The following is a 22,297-nucleotide window of genomic DNA, read 5'->3' as shown; positions in this document are numbered from 1 at the left end:
AACCTTTGCGCGCTTCAACAAAAGGGCGCACTCGTCATCTTCTTCATTGCGACACCAGTGAACTTCCACTTTACCTGCAAAAAAATTGATGTAAAAGGACTTACACGGCTTCAAAAGCTATATCTAATAGTCTGTCTTGCTGAAAACAGGAAGCACTGACATCGCTAGCAACTACGCAGAGAACCTGCTTCCGTGTACAGTGAACTGCACCTCGAAGGTGCATCAGATCACACTCGGAGACATCGACGCAAACTGATACAAATATTCACAGTGCACATTGCCTCCGCTCCTCCATTGAATCACCAACATAAGTGTACTCCAAGCCCTCTCCCATTATCCCCGCTTCAACCCCACCACATACCGTAGAGGCTACTACGAATGAAAATAACGGAAGAAAAATAGTGCTTTGTTGGTGTCGCGGTCATTGATGCTGAACAATGATAATACGCAAAGTGCCTAAGTAAATGCTACCACACTAAACAGAAAAGCAGTTCTTACCAGAAACATCATTCACTGGCATAGCACCCATACAGTTCTCATCGCCTTCCTCTTCATCTCTTTCTTCTAGTGGGTCTGGAGGGATTATGACCACATCACCATCTTCTCCAGCATTCTGAGCAATATCTGCTACAGCCTCAAGTGCTTCTCTGAGCCGACAGAACGGTTTCTTGCCGAAGAAAACACCCGGATCCATAGTATCGGCTGCCTGGAAGAGCGACTGCCATTGTGCACACACGAAGTCTCGGCGCACTATAGATAGTACAGCAAGGTTTACTCTTATGTAACACAAAAAGCATGAAAGATATGCAAGTTTCACAGCACTGGATGCTTAGTCCAGCTCCTCTGAAGCTATATGCAAAGTAGTTTCATGAAATGTCGATTATTATAACCAGGAGAACAAGTTTACAACGCGCTTATCTGAGTGGTTGGTAGGAAAGAAGTTTGGCGATAGTTGATTGTAGAGATATACTCTGAGAAGCGCTGCGAATGCGCTTTCTTGATTTAGGTGTGTTGGCTGTCCCCCTGCTGGCAGAATTGCGAACTACGCAAAATGAAATACTCATTTTGCAGTTTGAAAAAAAAATGTAATTGTAGCTGTACTTTTAAAATGCAGCGGTTGGTACGATTTGGTACGATTTAAACCAACGCTTATGAACAGCCTTCGTCAGGTCGGGTTTGATGTTAAATTTCACACAAGCAATTAAGAAATGCCGGCAAGGCAGCTTCATCTTTCAGTACGTAGTGCAGCTGCATTCACGATTCTCAAGAGAGACCTCATGCCATGCATCAGTGCAACTCGATGCCACTGCATAAGTTTTCTCAGATACGATTCTGATCTTTGGAGGGTCATCCTGCATCTTTGCCAGTTCCTGCTTTATTATTTTGCAGGCATAAGGTGTTAGCTTCTTGGCACATTCCTTGTCCCTACCCTGAGACTCTTGATGAGAACAGAACTGATTTTTTCAGCAGTATAGTTTTGTGGCATGTCTCTTGCTGAATGCTGCTTGACATTTTTAAACTGTTGCGCACTGTTTCATGCAGTTTTGATGATGATGCTACGGCATTCTTTATCTTTGCATGATGTGACTCAATACGGTTGGTTGTATTATTTCCACCTGTAAACTTGCGGTCACATAAGTGTCCGACCCACATTTCGGGAATGCTGCCCCAGTTTTTTGCAAAATAGCGCACAGCTTCTTGACTTGCGCACCTTTCAAATTCAGCTTTCGCGTCGCTGTATCTGGCAGGTGCAGGGGAAAGCAGTATTTCATTGAAACTACTCAGTAAACGTTCTTGCTCATCTGATGATTTGGCAAGCTGCCCAGCTGCACTCTTGAAGGCCTTGCTGACATGGAATTGGCACAACTTCACAGCTGGTGAACTTGGAAATGTCATTCCAATGGCATTGATTTCCGTGAAATCTTTGTCCACAACAACCACTTTTGTATCAGCAGCAGCAGCAGGATTCTCTTGAACAAAAGTCTCCATAAGCTGGCTGACGACATGCTGTTGCTCGGATGCAACGAAGGCATATGCAATGACTTGGGTTCTGCCGGACCCATCCTGGACAGCCATCACATACAGGCATGGGCATGCGTAGTTTGTTGGTGCGGTAGGTTGCGTCAAGGAGGAGCACCTCTGGAAAAGACTTAGAATGCTTGCTGCATATGTGGCGTTTGCATGAAGAGTGTTTGCAGCTCCTCATTCTCGTCACTGATGACCAGCACTCTAGCACCATAAGTGGCTTGGCTGTGCTTTAGTTCTTCCACTAGTAGGCTTGCTTCATCCTCTGTGCACGCTTCAGATTGTGCACTTCTTTGGCAATAGCTGTTTTTCCTGCACATATGAAAAATTAAAACAAAGGCATGAGTAATAATGCAATCAGTACCTTCAGAAACTGAGAAAAAACTTGCAAGTAGCCAATACATATCAATATACCGGGTGTTTCAGCAAACACTTTCAAAAATTGGCGAAAATAGGCTTTTTGTGGTAAAAGTATGGCTTTTGCTGCATAGTATTACCAGTGTTTGCGGACACCAGAAAACCGGCACTTTTTAAATAAATAATTTTTTAAATAAATAATTTTTTAACTAGTAGAGTTATCCGCCTAGTTGTAATTAGAGATTTGTAGCCGGTCATTAGTAATAGCCATATCAGTTTTTAGAATTTTGAAAACGCAATTACCCTCACCGCTGTGGCTGGACAAAGTTTGGCTGCAAAGTTTGGCTGAACGCCCACGCAACATGTTGCGTGGGCGTTCCCGTGCTGTCGTGCCGGGAGGCCGTGAGAAAAAAAAGAGAGCCAGGCGACCACTCCGCTCCAGGACCAAACACAAAGTGATTTATTACAAACCCCCTAGCTGCGCTTCAGCTTAGAGGGCGCCACTATTAAGTTCATAGGTGGCGACCCCAACATCTCCCCCCCTCAGTCACAAGTTCAAGCGGTCCGGTGGTACTACACGGCGGCCGCTACGGGTAAACACAACACCATCACCAGGACGTGAAGGTCCCGCTGTAACAGGCGGTGGATCAGGTGCTGCTGCCTCTTGAGTTAGGGGGTGAGGCTGGAGAAGTGCTGGATCTGCTGCCCTCAGAACAAAGGGAACAAGGTGTCGACGATTCCACTGCAGAATCGTTCCTCGCTCCGTTTCGATGACGAAGGACCTTGGATGCTGTGCCTTGCTCAAAACTGTAGCACGCACCTGGTCAGGTCGAACCCAGACCTGCTCACCAGACTGAAGTGATGGCAGATCCCTGACGCGATGATGTCGGTTGAAGTCCTTTGCAGTCCTTTTCTTGTAAGAATCATCTCTGAGGGCCAGCTCCTCCCTTTCGGGCCAGTGTGGACGAAGCTTTTCATCCGGCTTTGGGACTCGAGTTCTCAGTTGCCTTCCCATTAGGAGCTGAGCCAGGCTGAAGCCACTCACACCTGGCGTATCCCTATAGCTGAGAAGGGCCAAGTGAGGATCTTTTGCCTTGCGGAAGGTATCTTTCACAGTCCGGATCATTCGCTCTGCCTCTCCGTTAGACTGTGGGTAATGGGGGCTACCGGTGATGTGGTCGAAACCATAAGATGCGGCGAATACGGTAAATTCACGTGAAGAAAATGCCGGACCGTTGTTCAACTTAATCTGTTGCGGTATCCCATGACGGGCGAACAGGCTTTTGAGCATCTCAATGACCACCGGAGCTGTTGTACTTTTCCGTGTCACCACCTGTGGGAACCGGGAGTAGTAGTCCACTACCATCAAGAAGGTTTGAGAATTGTGGTGAAAGAGATCCATGCCGAGAACTTCCCAGGGACGACCAGGGAGATTTGTAGGAAGGAGTGGTTCCCAGAAGTACTTGTATTCGGGCGTGTTGGTTCATAACTTTTCAGGAGGACACAGCTGTGTAATTTCAGCCAACTCTTCTTTAAGGCTGGCAATTTCTCTGTCTCGGGACTGCAATTGCATTTGAAATTCTTTCTCTCGAGCGTCAATAGATTGGGAGGCCTCTGCCGGCCAGCTCACCTTTTTGTTGGAGCGGCTATCGCTGCGTCTGCGGCTCGAGCTTTTCTTCTTGTTCCCTGCATGGTTCCCCAGGGGCGGGAAGGAGCTGGAGTTGTTGCGGCTCTGGCGGCCTCCTTTTCCGGTAGCACCCTCTTCCTTCTTCCTGGGCATCGACTGGTGTCCGTGTAGTGGTGAGTGGTTGTCCCCTTTCTTGGGTGTCTGGCTGCCATGGGGCGTTCCTTGCTGGTTCTTGTTGATCAGCCGGAATTCACAATTCTGGCTTCCTTGTGTTGTGGCCCCCGTTGCAGACGATGCGGATGGGTTGGCAGGTTGGCTGTTCCCCCTCAGGCGAGGGTGAGTGATTTTGTCTGCAGGGGCGGCAAAGGTGCGTTTTAGGTTTGTAGCAGACATCGGTCTAGTGTCCTACTCTCCTGCAGTTGAAGCAAACGTCATGTTGCTCCCTGAAGGGGTGCTCGCAAAAGACGCCGCATTGATAGATTACTTGGCTGGGTAGCTTCTTTCCAAAAAAGGTTATTTGTATCGTTCTGGATTGTCCGATCCTTCGAGCATTCACAACTTCTATTCTTTGGTTTCTGTTTCCAAACCCTTGACGGACCGCTTCGGCCGAGTCCCCTGCGTAGTCATTGCCAATAAACCCTTTGACCGAGTCTTTGGGCGCTGCCAGGTACGACGTCAATTTGTAGGTTTGACCTTGGAGATGCAGTTTTTCGATCTTGGCGTATGCAGTCGCCGTTTACGGTCAGGCGTGCATAATGTGAGGGTGTTGTTGGCCGAATTGACTCTAACCCGGAGGTCTTCATCCTTCACCGTCTCATACGGCAGCCTGGCCACTTCGCAGGCGCAGAATAGTAGTAGTCCGGGCGCAAAGCCCCTCAGATTCCATCCTTGCGGTCAGCAGACGATTTTGTAATCATCGGTCAGTATGCGTGGGAGAAGGGCTTTCTTGCTGGGGGCAAATAGCTTTTTCCCGTTCTTTCCCGATGGAAAATTCGAGTTCAACTTGCCTTGGCCATGCCACTGCGCAGGCTCGTCGTCGGTCATGGTACCGAAGAACGGTTTCCCATTTCCAGTCTGCAAGCTCTGATGGTGATATTTTCTTGCCTTCCACGACATATTCCATCATTGCGGGTCCCTGGGCACTCAGTTCCCAGCAGAGAGGTGACAAACTAGGGCTATTGATGGCTAGGCCGACAGTCGGCCGGCAATTTGGCCTAGGTGTCCGTAGGTTGGCAAAATCCAGTTTCAGCAGGCACAGGGCGCTGGTCCACAGGCACAGGGCGATGCGCACTGGTTGACAGTATAAATGTTGGGGCTAATACCATTAACTCTGTGTTGGATACAGGAGTAATAATATATGTAAGTAAAAATAGAGCATAGCAGACAGTCTCACATCTGTCAACTGGAATTAAAGACAGCACCTCCTTTGACATCAGGATCATATGAGGTAGACCTAAACTGTGAAGGCATATTAATACATCAAATGACAGTATAAAAAGTGGATCTCATTCAGATGCAGCATCACCTTGCTTTACAAATCAGGGACGCCAAAGTGTACTTACATAAGCGCGAGTCTTTGTGTCCAAAAGTTGGCTGTCAGGCTTTTGCTCATCCCACAGAAGTGGATATTTTGAGGCAAGTGCTTCACCAGGGGCTTTGTACACTGAGTGCTTTTCACCTTTTTTCCACTAGTAATGAGATTATGTTCACTAGAACAAAAATAATGCGGCTGTTATAAGCAGCGATACACTTCTTTCTAGCCTTTGCCATAAGAAACAGCCAATGTTGCAGTTATGCAATATCTGCATGAGCCACTTATATAAACAAATTTTGATTAAGATTTAGGCTCAGGTTAAATTCTATCTGCTGACAACATGGGTTAGCTTTTTCAGCATTGGGACTGCAAAAAGTGAAAAAGAAATAATGCATAATTGATATCCCTTTTTTAACAGCGCAAAAAAGACGACGACGTTTACACACACAACAACACGAGTTCCCAACTCACCCAGCTTTCTGTTCTTCTTAATTGCGTGATTGCCTTCCCAATGCATTGTAACTTAAGTCATGCGGTCTCCTTATAATTCAGCAAAATGTTTCATCGACTACTTCTGAAAATTGCTAGAAATATTAGTCAAAATAGAAAAACTATTTTAGCAACATGTTCTGAGCCGCGGTCAGTACAACATTCTGTAACCTTTCTTCAAACTATATTTATTTCCAGTTACTTCAAGTTCGGCAGTTAACTAATAAAGCAACCAAATAGGGTGGTTGCTGCCAATGGCGTACAATGGACAAGGTGAAAAAAACCTAATTTTTAATACACTAACGCAAAGTGACTCGGAGCCTTTTTCAGCAAAAAACCTAAACTGAACGCGATAAGTGTACAGAAAAATGGGTAGAAATGCAGTCTCTGTTGATTCCTGGTTTACAGCATTAAATTTTATCTACTCAGTTGGATTATATCATGCATCTTCTTTTGCTGGTTCGCACAAAAATAACAGCCACGTCGTTAGCTATGAGTGTCGTATTCCTTGCACGAACTAGCAAAGCAAAAGAATGCACGTGACATTGTAAAATAGCAAATATTGTTCGGATGAATGCCATTGCTATTGTAACATGCAATTATGGGGGGTCACGTTCCCACCGAGCTTATCGCTCATTAAATTAGTGTTTCATTGCTTTGAAAACTGATGTGACACCACCACTGACCCCTCTAATATGGGCTAATTAGTGAGGCTCAGTTATTGCCTATGTGACCAGAGGAACGTTTTGAGAATAAATTATACTTGCCAAGAGTGAGAGTTTGTACCGGAAATTAGCTTTCTTATTAAAGAAAAATTACTTCTTATCATTTACCCCAACACAGCCATCCAACTACAGTACAAAGCTTGACAGGTTTCTCAGAGACCTAGTCGTTGAAGTAAAAAATGAATCCATTATTATAATTTCCTTCAACGTGTCGATTTGTCAGTTGCCCTCATCTTTCAATACTTTTTTTTGTGTTCCAAATGTTTTTCAAGGATTATATTGAAAGTGTTCGCTGAAACGCTCGGTATATCAGCAAGGTGCACTACATTCAACGAAGAACAAACAAGAAAAAACTTACTCCAGGTACAATGCCGGTTCTACCTGAAGCTGCCGTGACAGCTTTTTTGTGGCCTGTCCGAAAGAGCTTTCCCTCGCAGGATTGGTTGAACACACTCAAAGAATTCTGGCGTGTTTGCAAGGAGCCAGTCTCAGAATTCCTAAAAGCAAACAAACTAAGCTTCTTTCAATGAAATTCTGCAATAACACACATAAGTTCTTTTTTACTTCCAGTAAGCAACATCAGAAATAAAACATTCCAAAACCACCGGCATTATAACAAAGGTGACTCATGAAGACTTTTTGTAATAGCATACAAACAGTCATCTCTTGCATAAGTATACAATGGCCAGGGATACAAAAGTAGTTCAGGTTTGATGACAGCATTATGTGGTGTCTCCATAAGTACAAATGCATTCACTCGCTGTGAATAACTCACTTTGGCCAAGACCAGAAGAGATGAAAATCTTTCCTTCCCAAGGTACAATTGTTTCTACTTCGCCAAACATTGGAAGGTCATTTTGTTCAAACATAAGCACATCAGAAATTGAGATCCTGACACCAGAGACAAAGGCTGAACGCATGGACATGGCTGTTAGGCAAACAGCAGCAGGATGCATTCCACACGGCAAGTAGTAGTAGTAGTAGAAAACTTTTATTGAGATCTTTTAAGAGATTTGCGGATTCGAAGCCTCCGTCGTCTTTCGTGGCGCCGGCGACTTGAGGCTTCTCTTCAGCAAGGTTGGGCCCCTAGTCCAGGGCTCCACTGAGTCGCGCTGCATCAGTAGCGTGCCGCACTAAGGCCCTTTGGGCCGCGAGCTCGCTGCTGGTGAGCCGGCTCTCCCATTGCTCCGCACTCGGGAATTCGTGTTGGTGGAATGCTTTATTTCGTTCGCACTCCCATGTGATGTGGTATAGTGTGGGTGTGTCGCCGCACCAGGGGCAGTTTGCTCTGTATTGTGTTGGTGACATCGTGTTATAGATGTACAAGTTGGGGAAGGAGTTTGTTTGTAGCCTACGCCAGCCGACTGCTTCCTCCCTCGTGAGGGCTTTGTGTGGTGGTGGGTACTTGAATCTAGTCCCCCTGTATAGTTGTAATGTCTCTGTGTATCCCCCCTCGCATGCTAGTAGCTGAAGCTCCAGAACATCTGACATGCCTGCTCGGTATGTAAGCCCTCGAGCTAGGCTGTCTGCTCTTTCGTTCCCCGCTACGCCTGCGTGGCCTGGGACCCAGATTATGTGTTGTATGGGTGTCTTCTCAGCAGAGGCTGCTGCCCCACTGATTATCCTGAGGGCCATGCCGCTAATTCTGCCCTTCGTATAGTTTTTACACGTGTCTTTCGAGTCTGTTAAGATGTTTAGGAATCGGCCTTTCCTATAGCCTTCTGCTACCGCCAGCGCGACGGCAATTTCCTCGGCCTCCGTTATGCCCACGACCTCCAGTGAGGCGCATGTGGCCATGTCTCCTGTGCTATTAACTACCACCGTAGCGACTAAGCGCTTCCCTGCATGTACGTACATGGAGGCGTCCGTATAGACTGTGTTCTCTGATCGGCCTAGCCTCCTTTCTATCTGCTCGGCCCTTGCTTTTCGTCTGTCCTCGTGTAGGTTAGGATGCATGTTTTTAGGCAGGGGTCCTACACTAAAGGTCTTTCTAAGGTCGTCCGGTACGTCCGCGTATCTGTCTACCAGTCCGCACGTGTTCCGACCCAACCTTCTCAGGAGCGCCCTTCCCGTAGAGGAGCCTCTGAGTCTGATGAGTTGTGCCCCCAATTGAGCCTCGGCAAGCTCATCGAAGGTATTGCTGATTCCGAGTTGGAGCAGCTTCTCGTTTGATGCGTTTCTGGGCAGGTGTAGAGCAATCTTGTATGCCTTCCTGAGAATACAGTCGGCTTGCTCTCGCTCCGCCTTTATTAATTGTTGCGTGGTAGGGCAAGGAGTACATAACTCTGCTAACGATTAGGCTGTTGACGAGTTTGAGGGTATCTTCTTTCATCCCGTACCTTCTCTGAGAGACTCTACTGATCATTCTGCCAACCTGCTCCGCGGCTCTTCTCAGCAGGCTGATGGTATGGCTGCATTTTCGGCTGCTCTGCAGCCACATGCCTAGGATTCGTACCATGTTCTGTTCTTGGAGCAGTTGCCCCTCTAGAACTACTTCCAGCGAGGCTTTGGTAGGATTTCTTCCGATCCTGATGATTTCCGACTTCTCCGTCGAACATCTCAGGCCTCTCTCCCTGACGTAGGTCTCTACGCAGGTCGCAGCTTCTTGTAGTCTGTCTTGCTTCTCCCCTAACGATCCTTGGGTGACCCACACCGTGATGTCGTCGGCATACATCGCATGTTGGATGCCCGGGATTTCCTTGAGTCGTCTTGCTAGCCCGATCATCGCCATATTGAACAGGACGGGCGATATCACGGAGCCTTGGGGTGTTCCTTTGCAAGGCGTGGTGAAGACGTCGCTTCTCAGCTCGCCTAGTCCCACGGTCGCTGTTCTGTCGCTCAGGAAGGCCCTGATGTAGTCGTGGGTTCTTCCCCCGCAGTTGGTGTTGTTGATGCCTTCCATGATGGCGGCGTGGCTCACGTTGTCGAAGGCTCCCTTTATGTCGAGGGCCATGACAACGTTTTCGCCACTTCTCGGCATTTTCTCGAGTACTTCCTCCTTGAGTTTGAGTAGTACGTCCTGCGTAGACAGGTGGGCTCTGAACCCGTACATGCTGTCTGGGTACAGTTGGTTCTTCTCTAGGTGCGACTGGATCCTTTTTGTGATTACTTTCTCGTACATCTTGCCCAGGCACGACGTGAGGGAGATCGGCCTGAGGTTCTCGACCTGGAGTTTCTTGCCTGGCTTCGGGATCATTACCACTACCGCGTGTTTCCACTCGGCCGGCACTGTTCCTTCTTGCCAGAGCTTGTTGAAGTAGGCTGTGAGCTGATCTATGGCTCCATCGCTGAGGTTTCTTATGAGCGAGTTCTTGATTCTGTCCGCCCCCGCTGCTGTGTTTTTTGTTGCCGACCTGATCGCCTCGACGACTTCCTCTCTCGTTATGGGCCGATCCATGGTTGGATTCTCTTCGCCCTGGTACTCTTCTTGGTAGCTTTCGACCTGGTCTCTGCCGTAGCATTTGACCCGGACTTCCTCGAGTAGCTGTTCGTCCGTGCCCGTGTACTGGTGCACCAGCCTCTGAATCGATTTGCCGCTTTCTGATTTGTTCTTGCTCGGGTCCATGAGGGACTTGAGGATCTGCCACGTCCTGGCCGTGCTGAGGGTGCCAGAGTGGCGCAGTGGAAGCGTGCTGGGCCCATAACCTATACACCACACAGCAAAAACGCAAGTGTTAGGCACACTGTTGCACCTACATCTGATTTACCGCTGCTCTGTTCATAGCTTGATTAGGCTGCCCTGGTCCTATCCACATGTCACTGGAGGTTTTCATCTGAAAGTAATCGGCTGCAGGTAATGGGACATTTTTGAAATTCCAGAACTTTTTCGACTTCGGAAGAGCATTTTTACTTTCAAACCTCATTGTCCAGTGATGGTGGGAAGGACCGAAGCGCCGTATCTGAGACACCATGTGCACCGGCATGTGCAACTTAGGTTTGAATAAGTTGCAACCATACAGCTGCACAAAAAGCTCATTATGATGAGCTACCACGCACTCGATGCCCCCAAGTGCGTCGGGAAATAACAGGAGAAATGAACAGCTGTGTGATGATGCACAGGATTGTTTACCACGATGCATTTTCGCTTGATACACAACACACAAAAATGGCAACTGAAACACAATGAAAGCAAACACAGTCAGTACAGCAAGCAACGCTCTGTTCGCGCTCTCAGTCATCGCCACCCGTTTCAGGGACATCCAGAGCCATAAAATACCGTGCCTGCAAACCCCCAAGGGACCGTGTATTAAATGACTTTCGTTTGGCGGCTGGGACGCGAACTTCCGACTCGCCCCTCTGCAGCCGGTGAAGTGTTTTTCGAACGGTGTTGTCGACGGTGGGTCGCAAAGAAGAGTCAAAGAAGACGGCGTCCGCTTACCACTCCAGCGTGTGAGCCCCCCCTTAAAGGTGCACTGAAGAGCAATTTGAACTCGTCTTTTTGCCGCAGGAACTCAATCTGCACGTTCCGAGCATTCTTAGAAACTCCGATTTATTGCCCTGTGTGGCTGATTTTCCTAATTAAATCGAATTAACGTCCGGCTCGCGCCTTTTTTTTTAATTCTCCCTTGTATGGTGGGCGGAGTCAACCAACACGTGGTGTGCCTTTCAGCCAGTCCCGCGGCGGCTTGCCGCTCTGCCATCGGCGGAGTAATACGTAGTAGTCCGTAGAAGCAAATAGTCTGCGCGTATTTTTATTTCTGCGGGCTTATTCTGCGCCTTTATTATCTGTGAATGAAACTGTTTATTCATGGAAACCTAAAAAAAAATAGAGTGAAAGCAAAGCCTCCACGGAGCTGGCTGCAAGGCACTCCACGCGTTGGTCGACTCCGCCCACCGTACGAGGGAGAATTTAAAAAAAAGGCGGGAGCCGGACGTTAATTCCATTTAATTAGGAAAATCAGCCACACAGGGCAATAAATCGAAGTTTCTAAGAATGCTCAGAACGTGTAGATTGAGTTCCCGCGGCAAAAAGACGAGTTCAGATTCCTCTGCAGTGCACCTTTTAGGCTTCCTGTACAAGGGCGCGCTTAGCTTAATATGGGAAAACAGCAATGACCGCTCCTCGGCTGAGGCTTAGAAAAATTTGCACGCGAAATCGGCGTAGCTTGCTATGCGGCAGTATTATCCGTTTTCTCATAAACCTTGAATTTGCAGACAGATGTGGAGTCATGCTGTGATAACTCTGCTACTGCCATCAATTAAACAGCCATGCATGCAGTTTCGTATCGAATTCTAGTACGGAGATTTGAAGGCAGAGTGTGGGCGGGGTTAGGAAGAAACATCCCGCATGCTTTTGACGGATCACCTCTTATTTCGGGGTCACTGCATACTGTGCCTTGTGCAGTGTAGTGGAAAAACATTTATTCTCGATTAGAGAAAGGAGAGAGGGGGTATATACAGGAAGGTGGTGTCCTCAGTGCAGGACTCCAGCGGCTCTAACGCATCAGTCTAGTACACCAGCTGATGCACTGCATAAAACATGGACTACGTCTGCATAGGTTCTGTCAACAGCCACACGAATATTGTAACTTGAGGCGGAATGAAGCACCAAGAGCGTGCAGCACAGAAATTAATAAACAGGTTCTAGAAGTCCCCTTTAATATCGTACCGCAGCCCCACTCTGGAAGCGTTCACTTTTATATATAAAAAAAATGCCTTGTACCAAACACAAGTGCACATAAAAGCCCACATCAGTGAACAAGGGACAACGGTTTCACTAAAAACAAGAAGAACTTGTAAGCAGAAATTACAAATATGTTTCTTGAGCTTACTAACCTTAGAAGCTACTAGGCTGCGCAATATGCTGCGGCACGTCAGCAACTCCACTGTCTTGCTGTGGGCCGCCTAGGTAAAATATGAAGTTAAATGCACGCCAGAATCATTTGGCAAGAAAATGAAATTTTTTCACGCTTTGTAGGGACGGTGCACAACGTTGTCTATACGGCACTGAATCCTCAGCAGGCTTACTGACATGTTGCATAAAGTTCGGTGGTGCCACACGTTCAATATTGTTTTTAATGTGCCCAGTTGTATCGCCAAAATCTTATATCACACCAATCAGTCGATAATCAATGAAACGACGTGCAAATTCCAGAATTCAGATTCAAAACAAAAGTACCGCCGTGCGTTTCAAGCATGCTCTTTTGTAGGTATGCAAAAACGCACACACGCATGCAAACGATAAAGAATTCGCGCTGGATTACCCCCTTGTTATCACACCTAATGACCCCAAAGACATACGGCAACAATATTCTAAAACCAATATTCCGGATAACCAAACTTATTGACATGAAACCTCGTGCAATAGGTGACTGAGGCACTCAAACTACTGAACCAGATTTCGCTCCGAAGTGCACTCAGCGAGCATTACAAATAAAGCTGCTCTGGCAAACAGAGAAAATACGCGCCTTGACAAGCCTGAAATAAATGACTTCTCAAATCGTTATTGTGCATATGGTAAAAAAAGGTACTCACTCAAGTCCCCTGGAACATGATTGCAGTAGTCGCAACGAAAAGTGCTAGGTGCTGAACCGTCTGCCGAGCACACAACTTAGCGTCTACAGTCACAGTGAGGTTCGTTGCAGCTGCCGCACAGCAGCATACCCACAGGTCCCTGCTGCTTAGCGGCACTACTGGCGCGGTGTGCTCCAAACAAGCCACTAAGGAAATGCCATTATAAGACAGCGTGGTTCACGAATGGTTCCAACTTTAGTTTGGAGAACAAAGCAGCCTCCACATTGCTGCAACGTCCACGCCTTCCCGTCGTCTAGACTTGCCAGCGTGCAGTGATGCCAAGCGTGAAGCAGAAGCGCCGCTTTTCATTGGGTGAAGCGCTGGCCGTCTGCGAATGCGCATCTCACGCATACTTGAACGGCCTCTTGCGATATTTTGAGTAGTGAAACAAGTATTCAAAGTTGCACTTTATTTTAAAGTATCACAGAAGAGAACACTTCAGCTGTAGTTCCAGTTCAATGATAAAGATATTGCCACTAATGACCAGTAAACTACCATATAGGAAAAGGCACAAAACATTTCATAGTGCAAAAATGAAAACACGATGAAAATAGTGTCCTTCTCTGGTATGGCACCTTTCGTACACACTGGCATCAACATATAGTGAGTAAAAATTGCAGTTCATATCATATTACAAGGTTATCATCTTAGATGTGACTGCACACTGTATCAAGTGTTGTCCGATGACACGTCGTAGCAGTGAAAGGTTGAAGTCACGAAGTCAGCCGCTCAAGCACCAACTGCACAAAGGAACAAGCATGGAAGAACGAAAAACAGCACGTGGATAGGTAAAACAAGATGAAAAAAAAAAGCGTAATGACTGCTGCTGATGTTGATAATGCAGCCTGTTTGAGCGTCATGGGGACACGCCAGCAACGCCATGCCAAGCCAGGCCAAGTCAGGCCAAATCAATCCGCCTGAAAAGTAAACATGGCCGTCGCTGCTTGTAACGCGGGGGCCGGCTTGGGGTGCCAGTTCACAACGTATCATGCGAGAACGTGTCCGGAGTTGCGAAGTAACAGCTGGGTTTCTAATGCATGGAACTCTATGGGAGTCATGCCGGGACTCGACCACAAGAATGCAGCAGCCAGGAAAACGCAGCACCCGGGAACGTAACAGCGGGGTTCCACTGTAACATAAAAAAATATATTGAAAAATGCCAAATGGTGGATGCATAAGCACATGCACGCTTTTCTAGTTCACAGATTTTAGTGAAACGAGCATTCAAAATTGCACTTTATTTTAAAGTATCACAGCAAAGAACACTTCAGCTGTAGTTCCAGTTCAATGATAAAGATATTGCCACTAATGACCAGTAAACTACCATATAGAAAAAGGCACAAAACATTTCACAGTGCAAACATGAAAACACGATGAAAATAGTGTCCTTCTGTGGTATGGCAGCTTTCGTACACACTGGCATCAACATATAATGAGTAAAAATTGCAGTTCATTTCATACTACAAAGTTATCATCTTAGATGTGACTGCACACTGCATCATGTGTTGAAAAGTATTAACATTAAAAATATATTGAAAAATGCGAAATGGTGGGTGCATAAGCACGTGCACGGTTTTCTAGTTCGCAGATTTTAGTGAAACGAGTATTTTACATTGCACTTTATTTCAAAGTATCACAGCAAAGAACACTTCAGCTGTGGTTCCAGTTCAACAATAAAGATATTGCCACTAATCAGTGGTGCTCCATTTGCTCCATTTGGTACATTTACATTTTGCTGCACCAGTCTGCTCCAAAAGTGACATATTGATCAATATTGCTCCTTAGCTGCTCCAAAAAGAAGATACGGTCGCGGGAAAGCAACTATATTGAGCCATTCAGGATTTCGGTTGACAACCTACTAAAATGTTTTCGCAGTTGGCAACCTAGGGCGTTGGTGGGCTGCCTTGTGGTAGAATTTAGCAGCCAGTTTTTATGGAGGAAGGAAAGAACTCGGGAGAGGCTGTTACTTCACATTTTTTGAAGCCGGCTCCCGTAGGGGAAAAAACTGAGCAGAGAGCGTCCGGTGAAGCCTAGTCATAAAGACCATCGCCGCCCCCATTGAAGCGCGTGATTTCAGACCTTCATGTAGTAAAGGGGTTGTGGGAGTTGACCTTGATGTAACGAACTGGCTACGCCCTCTCTCTGTTAGTGCTGAGCCACTCAAAATTTGTTAGAACCACGCGAAAGTTCCGTGACGATAAAGCACGAACTGACATGAGAGGAACGCCGATCGTATCGAGCCGCTGCAGTTGGCGCAACGCGCCGTGCTCCAGCGCCGTTGGCGCATCTCCGGCTCTTTCTCTTTAGGAACGTCATACCACGTGGCGTTACAACTGTTCATGCTCAAAAGCAGCGAAAAATGATAGGGCATAGCAAAAAAAGAAAAGACACGAGCAGTGCGCGGCCATCACTGCCGCGTGGTTGTAAAGAAAAATGTAAAGAAAAATCTAAGACTTTTTAAAAATTTCGTTATGACCACGTTTAACTGTAGAGCCAACATGAAAAAAGAATGATTCTAGTAAACGTGTTCTCTCGACTTTTAGTCAAGCACGCTTGGTTGAACTTGCGTGCAAGGCAGTGTGAGCATTAATAAAATATTTTCTCTGTTTTTGTGATTGTTTTTTTCCTAGCTACGCATGGCTGAACCTTATCTCGTTAGGAACAAACTCTTTGTGACTCCTTTATTCCGTTCATGCTGTTCCCATGTTGCTCTAGGGTTATCGTTCTGATACAAATGTGCTCCAGAATGGATATTTTTCTGCTCCAAAAATTGCTCCAGAACTTGAAATGGCTGGAGCACCACTGACTAATGACTGTTACAATATGTGCCACGAGATGGCGACACCATACCGTGGCGGCATCGTTCCCTCTGTGTTTCCTGCCAGGGCAAGCGCATGAACCTGTCTTGCCGTCTCGCACCATGAGTACTTTGTCAATGCTGTCCTCATGCTCGATGCTGGCGACAGTCTTGCTGCTTTTACGCAATGGTTTCGCTTCTTGCACTTGTTGCATATTTGATTCCATGCTGGACTGGCGTTTCTTGCACGATCATGATTGCCTCCACAGTACTTGCAGCTCTGTACTGTTTTCTTCGAGGTTTTGTGCTTTGCCTTTGCCGCCTCATTGAATGCGTGACGGTTGCGATTGCCTCTCAACGCGTGAACATGTTCGGACTCTGTTGAGCCCTCTTTGAACGCTTTCATGTGCAGCTTTGTAGATTCATGCGCCAGACATACCCTCATGACTTTTTCGAGCATCGGTTCTTCGAGCTTCAAAATATCTGCACGTGCTCGTTCGTCGTTCATTCCGCACACGATCTGGTCTCGGATCACCTTTTCCTTTTCGGCACTGAAGTTGCAGTCTCGAGTCTTCAGTTTGAGGTCGGTCAAGAATGCATCGAACCTTTCGTCTGGGAGTTGCATTCGAGTGCGAAAGATGTAGCGGGAGTAGATGTCGTTTTGCTTCGGCAGAAAATGTGCGTCGAACAGCGCCAATACGTGGTTGTAGTCAGATTCCGGATGCGGGTTTGCTGGCGTTGGCTCCCCAAAATTAAACGTGTTCTAGATGTCGAGAAGGCTTGGTCCTTCGACCGTGAGAAGTAACGCAACTTGCCTTTCCGATGACGCGCCAGCAACATCCATGGCAGTCATGTAGAGGCTGAAGGCTTGTTTGAAGGTGCGCCATTGTTTGGCAGCGTTGCTGTGGTTTTCAAATCTTGTTGGTGGCGTTATCCTTTCCATGTCTGGTGCGTTGGTCGCCTTCTAGTTGAAGTACACGTTGGCTTCGACTTCTGACACCATGTTTCAAAAGACAATCTTGCAAGAACAAACAATGACCAGTAAACTACCATATAGGAAAAGGCACAAAGCATTTCACAGTGCAAACATGAAAACACGATGAAAATAGTGTCCTTCTATGGTATGGCAGCTTTCGTACACACTGGCATCAACATATACTGCGTAAAAATTGGCAGTTCATTTCATACTATAAGGTTATCATCTTAGATGCGACTGCACACTGCGTCAAGTGTTGAAAAGTATTAACATAAAAAAAATTGTCTTCAAAAATACCAAATGGTGGCTGCATAAGCACATGCACGCTTTACTAGTACACAGATTTTAGTGAAACGAGTATTCAAAAGTGCACTTTATTTCATAGTATCAGAGAAAAGAACACTGCAACTGTAGTTCCAGTTCAACAATAAAGGTATTGCCACTAATGACCAGTAAACTACCATATAGGAAAAGGCACAAAACATTTCACAGTGCAAACATGAAAACACGATGGCCATGCGAATACTTGCAAAGCACAGCACATAAGAAACTTATGTTCATAAGAATGCAAAATTGGCGCCGAAAAAATACAAGAACATAGCATAGTTTCCAGGCTTGCTGAAAACAAAAATTGCGCTCTGAATAGCTCCATGTCACGGAGCAAGAAACCTTTAGGAGTGGAAACTCCACTATTTGCGGCGACTAGAAAAGGTCTCAAGCCTGCGGAGCCAGTATCATGCTGGCGGCCTGGAAAGAAATTATGGCCGTTTCGATTGCCAAGGCAACTGGTTGAGCGTGTTGCTCCTGTTTGGCCGCGCACACCTGACTTTTATTGAGGGCACTCTCGCGCACTTCTTTACCGCTGGTAGCCTGAAGAGTAACTGGTGCTACGCTTCAACCATTTGTGCACAGTAAAAAATAAAACGCTTTCTTTTCCATGTCCGCTATAAGATGCTCTGTAGCTTTTGGTTGTGCGCAGGGCTATTGTTTGACACCCACTCGATGACTTTGATTGAATGGGTATAAGCGCTGCTGGCATTCGTCGGAGGCAAGCATGCCTTCACGTTTGTCGAGTATGTGACGACGCTCAGTTTCATCTGCTGGAGGCGAACACGGGCATCGTACGACACAGCGCTTATGACTACACAGTAGCCGAAAAGGCAATAAGCGGCTACAGCTTGGTCGGTAGAATAAGAGATTGGAACGATGGCCCACCACTTCTTGTGCCTTTTGAGTGTACTGTACATGCATGGTGCTCTTTTACCGTAAGAAAAGGCGCACAGGTAATAATATACAAATACAAATATCAGTGTCTTTTAGGGACAACAGAAATGCACTGACAACATGTATTACAAAGACTGCACGCAAAATATAGTTTTTACACATTACTTTAAATGAACTTTACTTAACCACATGCATAAGTCACACGCACACGGAGGTTCACTCACAAATGTGCATAGTAGCACAAGCACTGTGGGCGATTCCTCTGCGCGAGGACGCACAGACAGTGACTAGAGGCGGGTCTAGTAACAAAGTGATTTAATCTCGCATTCTGTCGCGGCTGGCGGGTCGGGCGTCGTGGGGGCAGCAGGGTCAGGTGGTCCTCGGGCAGGTGTCAAGAGAGCCAGTGTCAAGAGACGGAGCCTCGGCGGTCGCGCCTTCGGGCTGGCAGCGCAGTTCGGCAAGTAAATCCGCCTCCATGGTCTTGGCCTCCTGTGCTAAGGCCTCGAGGTTTGTAAAACCGTGGCCCCACAGATACGGCTTGAAGCGTAGATGGCACTGCCTGATCACACGCACGACCTGATCTCGGTCGGTTGCCGTCAGATCTGCCCTCTTGTATAGCTCTTGCATTGCGCGTACATACTCGAGGAGGCTTTCCTCTGGGTGTTGGGTGCGCAACGCGAGCTCCTCCAGCATCCGGCGCGATAGTCAGGCGGCAAGAACTCGGTGCGGAAACGGTCTTTGAAGTTCGCCATCGACTGGAAAGTCGGCTGGCAGCGCCTCCATCGCGCCGCGCTCTCGACGAGTGCTACAGGCAGGACCTGCCCTTGCATCACGCCATCTGGGGTGCCCAGAGCCGTCTGGTAGTCCTCGAGTTGTTGTAAGAATTCCTATGTAATACCCCTCCAGGGGTCTTTAAGGGCCAATAAATGATGATGATGAGAACTCGTGTACTGATTTCGCGTCCGTGTACCTGGAAAAGGAGGGGACCTCCATATTTATCTGCGGGCGCGATGCTTACACCAGAGTTGCTAAAGAAAGTTGAGGTGGAAGCAGTATAAGAAGCATTATATGTGTGTCGGAGATACTTTTTCTGTAACAGGTGGTTGTGTTCTATATTAGTGGATCTTGTGTTTCCCCATACTAGTTGACAATAGTTCAAGTGTGACTGAAAGAGTGAATGATAAAGCAAACGTTTGATGCGTGTGGGAAGAATATACCTTAAACGACCTATTACACCAGTTATTTGACTTATTTATTATTATCCACCTAAACCCCTGTGGTACATCCTTTATTGCTGGAGGCAGGGTACAAACTGGTGGGACAGCCGCTGTCACGTGACACATGGTAACAAAGGGTTGCTTGGCTCTAAAGATTGTCCTGCTATAACACTCTTCCCCCTTACGTCATGAAGTCCTTCAGATACGCGGGACGGCTGCGTTGGCGCTGTGGTCGCTGGACTTGAAGGGATGCGGTCACTTCACGGTCCTTATCACAGGAACCAGATTCGGTACTGGGTGTTGCAGCCTCCTCTCGTATTTCTCCTTGGTCCCTTCTTCCAGGGTCGTCTGGGCTTGAAGGAATGCCAAGCTCGGAACACCCTGCAGGGAAAGCAACCAGCGATTCCTCCTCTTCGCACATCCCATTAAGTGGAACTGTCCAGTGCTTAGCTGGCAGAACGACTCCTGAGTTGATCAACATGATATCTCCATCGACATCCATCCTTGGTGACGACCAGGTACAACACTGGTCCAGTGACAGCATCCACAATGCCTGGCAACCACTTGGGCCCACCCATAGATAGTTGTGCACAAACACTCGATCCCCCACGTCAGACAGTTGCACGCCGGACTGCAGGTCAGGATGCAGAGGCTCTAACACGGTTGAAAGTTTCCTGCCCATTAACAAATCGGCTGGGCTCTTGCCTGTTGTAGCTGGAGCCAGGATATGCTGGATCCAGGATATGGTGGGTCATTAAAAACCTAGCCAGGCATGTGTCGATATTGCTTCCAACCATGCGCTTGAGTATTTCCTTGGTTTCGCGCACCATCCGTTCGGCTTGACCATTCGAAGAAGGGTGATATGGGGCAACGGTCACATGTTGGATTTGATTTCAGCGCACGAAGTCTTCGAACTCTTCTGAGCAAAAGGCAGTTCTATTATCCGAAACAACAGTTTCTGGAATGCCATGGGTAGCAAAAAGAAAACAATGCTTCGCACAAACTGCAGCTGCCGACATGGAATTCATCCGGCACACTTCCAACCACTATGAGTGAGAGTCCACCACAATGAGGAAGACATTGCCTTGGAAGGGCCCAGCAAAATCGATGTGTAGTCTTGTCCAAGGATGCTTGGTGAATTCCCAAGGGTGAAATTTTGCAGCTGCTGGCGCCAACCTGGATTCCTGACAGCGTGCACAGTCCCTCACTTTCTGCTCAACATCTCTGTCAATTCCTGGCCACCACACGGCTCCTCTGGCGAGCCCCTTCATGTTGACAATCCCAGGATGAGCTGTATGAAGAATGTCCATGACATACGGTCAAGCTGGCTCCGGAATGACCCACTGCAAACACCGACAGTTCATGCTTGCGGCTCACAAACGCTGCATGCAAACTCTTCTGGTAGCTTGCCCTCTGGCCACCCATGCCGCACCCAATTGCAGACTCTAGCCAACAGCTTATCCCTTGATGTGAATCTTGCCACCTTCCTAGAGTTCCATGCTACTTCCGGCGCCATTTCCAGCATTCCTACTTCCCAAAGACGCTGCTCCTCTTCCTCCGCCCTACTGGCCCTCAGTGGTAAACGACTGAATGCGTCAGCGTTGGAAAGCTTCTCCACTGGTCGATACTCAATTTCATAGTCATATGCCTACAACATGAGAGTCCAACGCAGCATCCGTGGTGATAGCACCTGGGCAATGGGCTTGGCATGGTGCAATAGTTCTAAGAGAGGTTTGTGGTCCGTCACATTTTTGAAATGCCTCCCATATAGCAACTGATGGTATTTCATTATGCCAAAGCCGATGGCGAGCGCTTCTTCGTCTGTCTGGGCATAATTCCGTTCTGCCGCACTCATAGTTCTTGACGGATATGCAACCAGTCTCTCGCTGCCATCTTCACCCACATGACTCAGTGGGGACGCAAACACAGGGCAGCACCAGGGGCTTGTTGAGATCATAGTGCACAAGAACATGTGATGAATGCCGAACATGCCATGCTGGCTGATTGAGCCTGTAATGCTAATGTGAGATGAGTTCATCACAGCTGTAATACCATATCTTCATGTTCATTAGTTTCTATGAGTACCCATGACAACAGCCCTCACTATGATTCTGAATACACTTGTGGCCAAGTTAATAATCTAGAGTGATCTTCCTGTCCTCGTTTGCCATTTCTGTGTAAAATTATACCACTTATTGTTACAAAATGGCAGGAAGCCTTTACTAGGGAAGCACCAGCTGGCACTGTAATTTGATCCTAGTAATATGGTCCAGTGCTGCTTAATTGTTCCTTTGTTGTTAACTAGTTGGTCTTCCTGTACAATTAGTCGTGAGTCGAGGCAGGCCATGCGCCAAGGTGGAGTGTGTTATGAAATGCAGGTCAATTTTAATCCTAAATGAGTTTGCGTTCATGTGTTTCAGTGAGCACACTTGTGTTATTGTTGCACTGAGTAACTACATTTCTATGAGTGAGGATCAGCTTTTTTCAATTTTGCCAAGGCATGGAGTAATGGGCTAAGCTAGCTGACATATATCTCTGCACACTGTTGTTTCCCCTTTATTTTTTTGCATTATGACTCCATCCATTTTGTTTTCTGTCAGTACTGGGTGCACACAATTTTTTTTTATGCTTCTCAGTTTCCTAGCAACTGAAGGAAGACATGTTAACTTTTGCAAAATATCTGTGTGCATCTATGCTGTTTCGTGGTTGAATAAATCATCTTGCTTGTAGTCAGTATTGTACCATGTGCTTTTTCCATAATGTTGTCTTGTTTACACTGATTTGCTTTTAAGTATGACTTTTTGTAAATGCAA

At 47.0% G+C, this 22,297-nt stretch overlaps 1 protein-coding gene and 1 pseudogene across 1 annotated transcript; both read right to left on the bottom strand.

Annotated features, from left to right (window-relative positions):
* Positions 1–1,103: 1,103 nt before the first annotated feature.
* LOC149367882 (uncharacterized) lies at positions 1,104–2,746 on the bottom strand (annotated as a pseudogene).
* Positions 2,747–2,929: 183 nt separating this feature from the next.
* Positions 2,930–3,508, bottom strand: LOC149367881 (uncharacterized). The gene has a single exon (XM_089567429.1). It carries the CDS (start codon positions 3,506–3,508, stop codon positions 2,930–2,932), a length of 579 nt encoding a protein of 192 aa, XP_089423555.1.
* Positions 3,509–22,297: the final 18,789 nt, after the last annotated feature.

Source organism: Amblyomma mixtum, chromosome 1, assembly GCF_055824585.1.
Source record: "Amblyomma mixtum isolate Tamu chromosome 1, ASM5582458v1, whole genome shotgun sequence".
In the NCBI taxonomy this organism is placed as follows: domain Eukaryota; kingdom Metazoa; phylum Arthropoda; class Arachnida; order Ixodida; family Ixodidae; genus Amblyomma; species Amblyomma mixtum.
This window is presented reverse-complemented; position numbering and strand designations above follow the sequence as displayed.

Excerpts from the sequence above, each read along its gene's own strand:
- LOC149367881 (XM_089567429.1), bottom strand. The coding sequence starts at position 3,508 with ATGATCCGGACTGTGAAAGATACCTTCCGCAAGGCAAAAGATCCTCAC.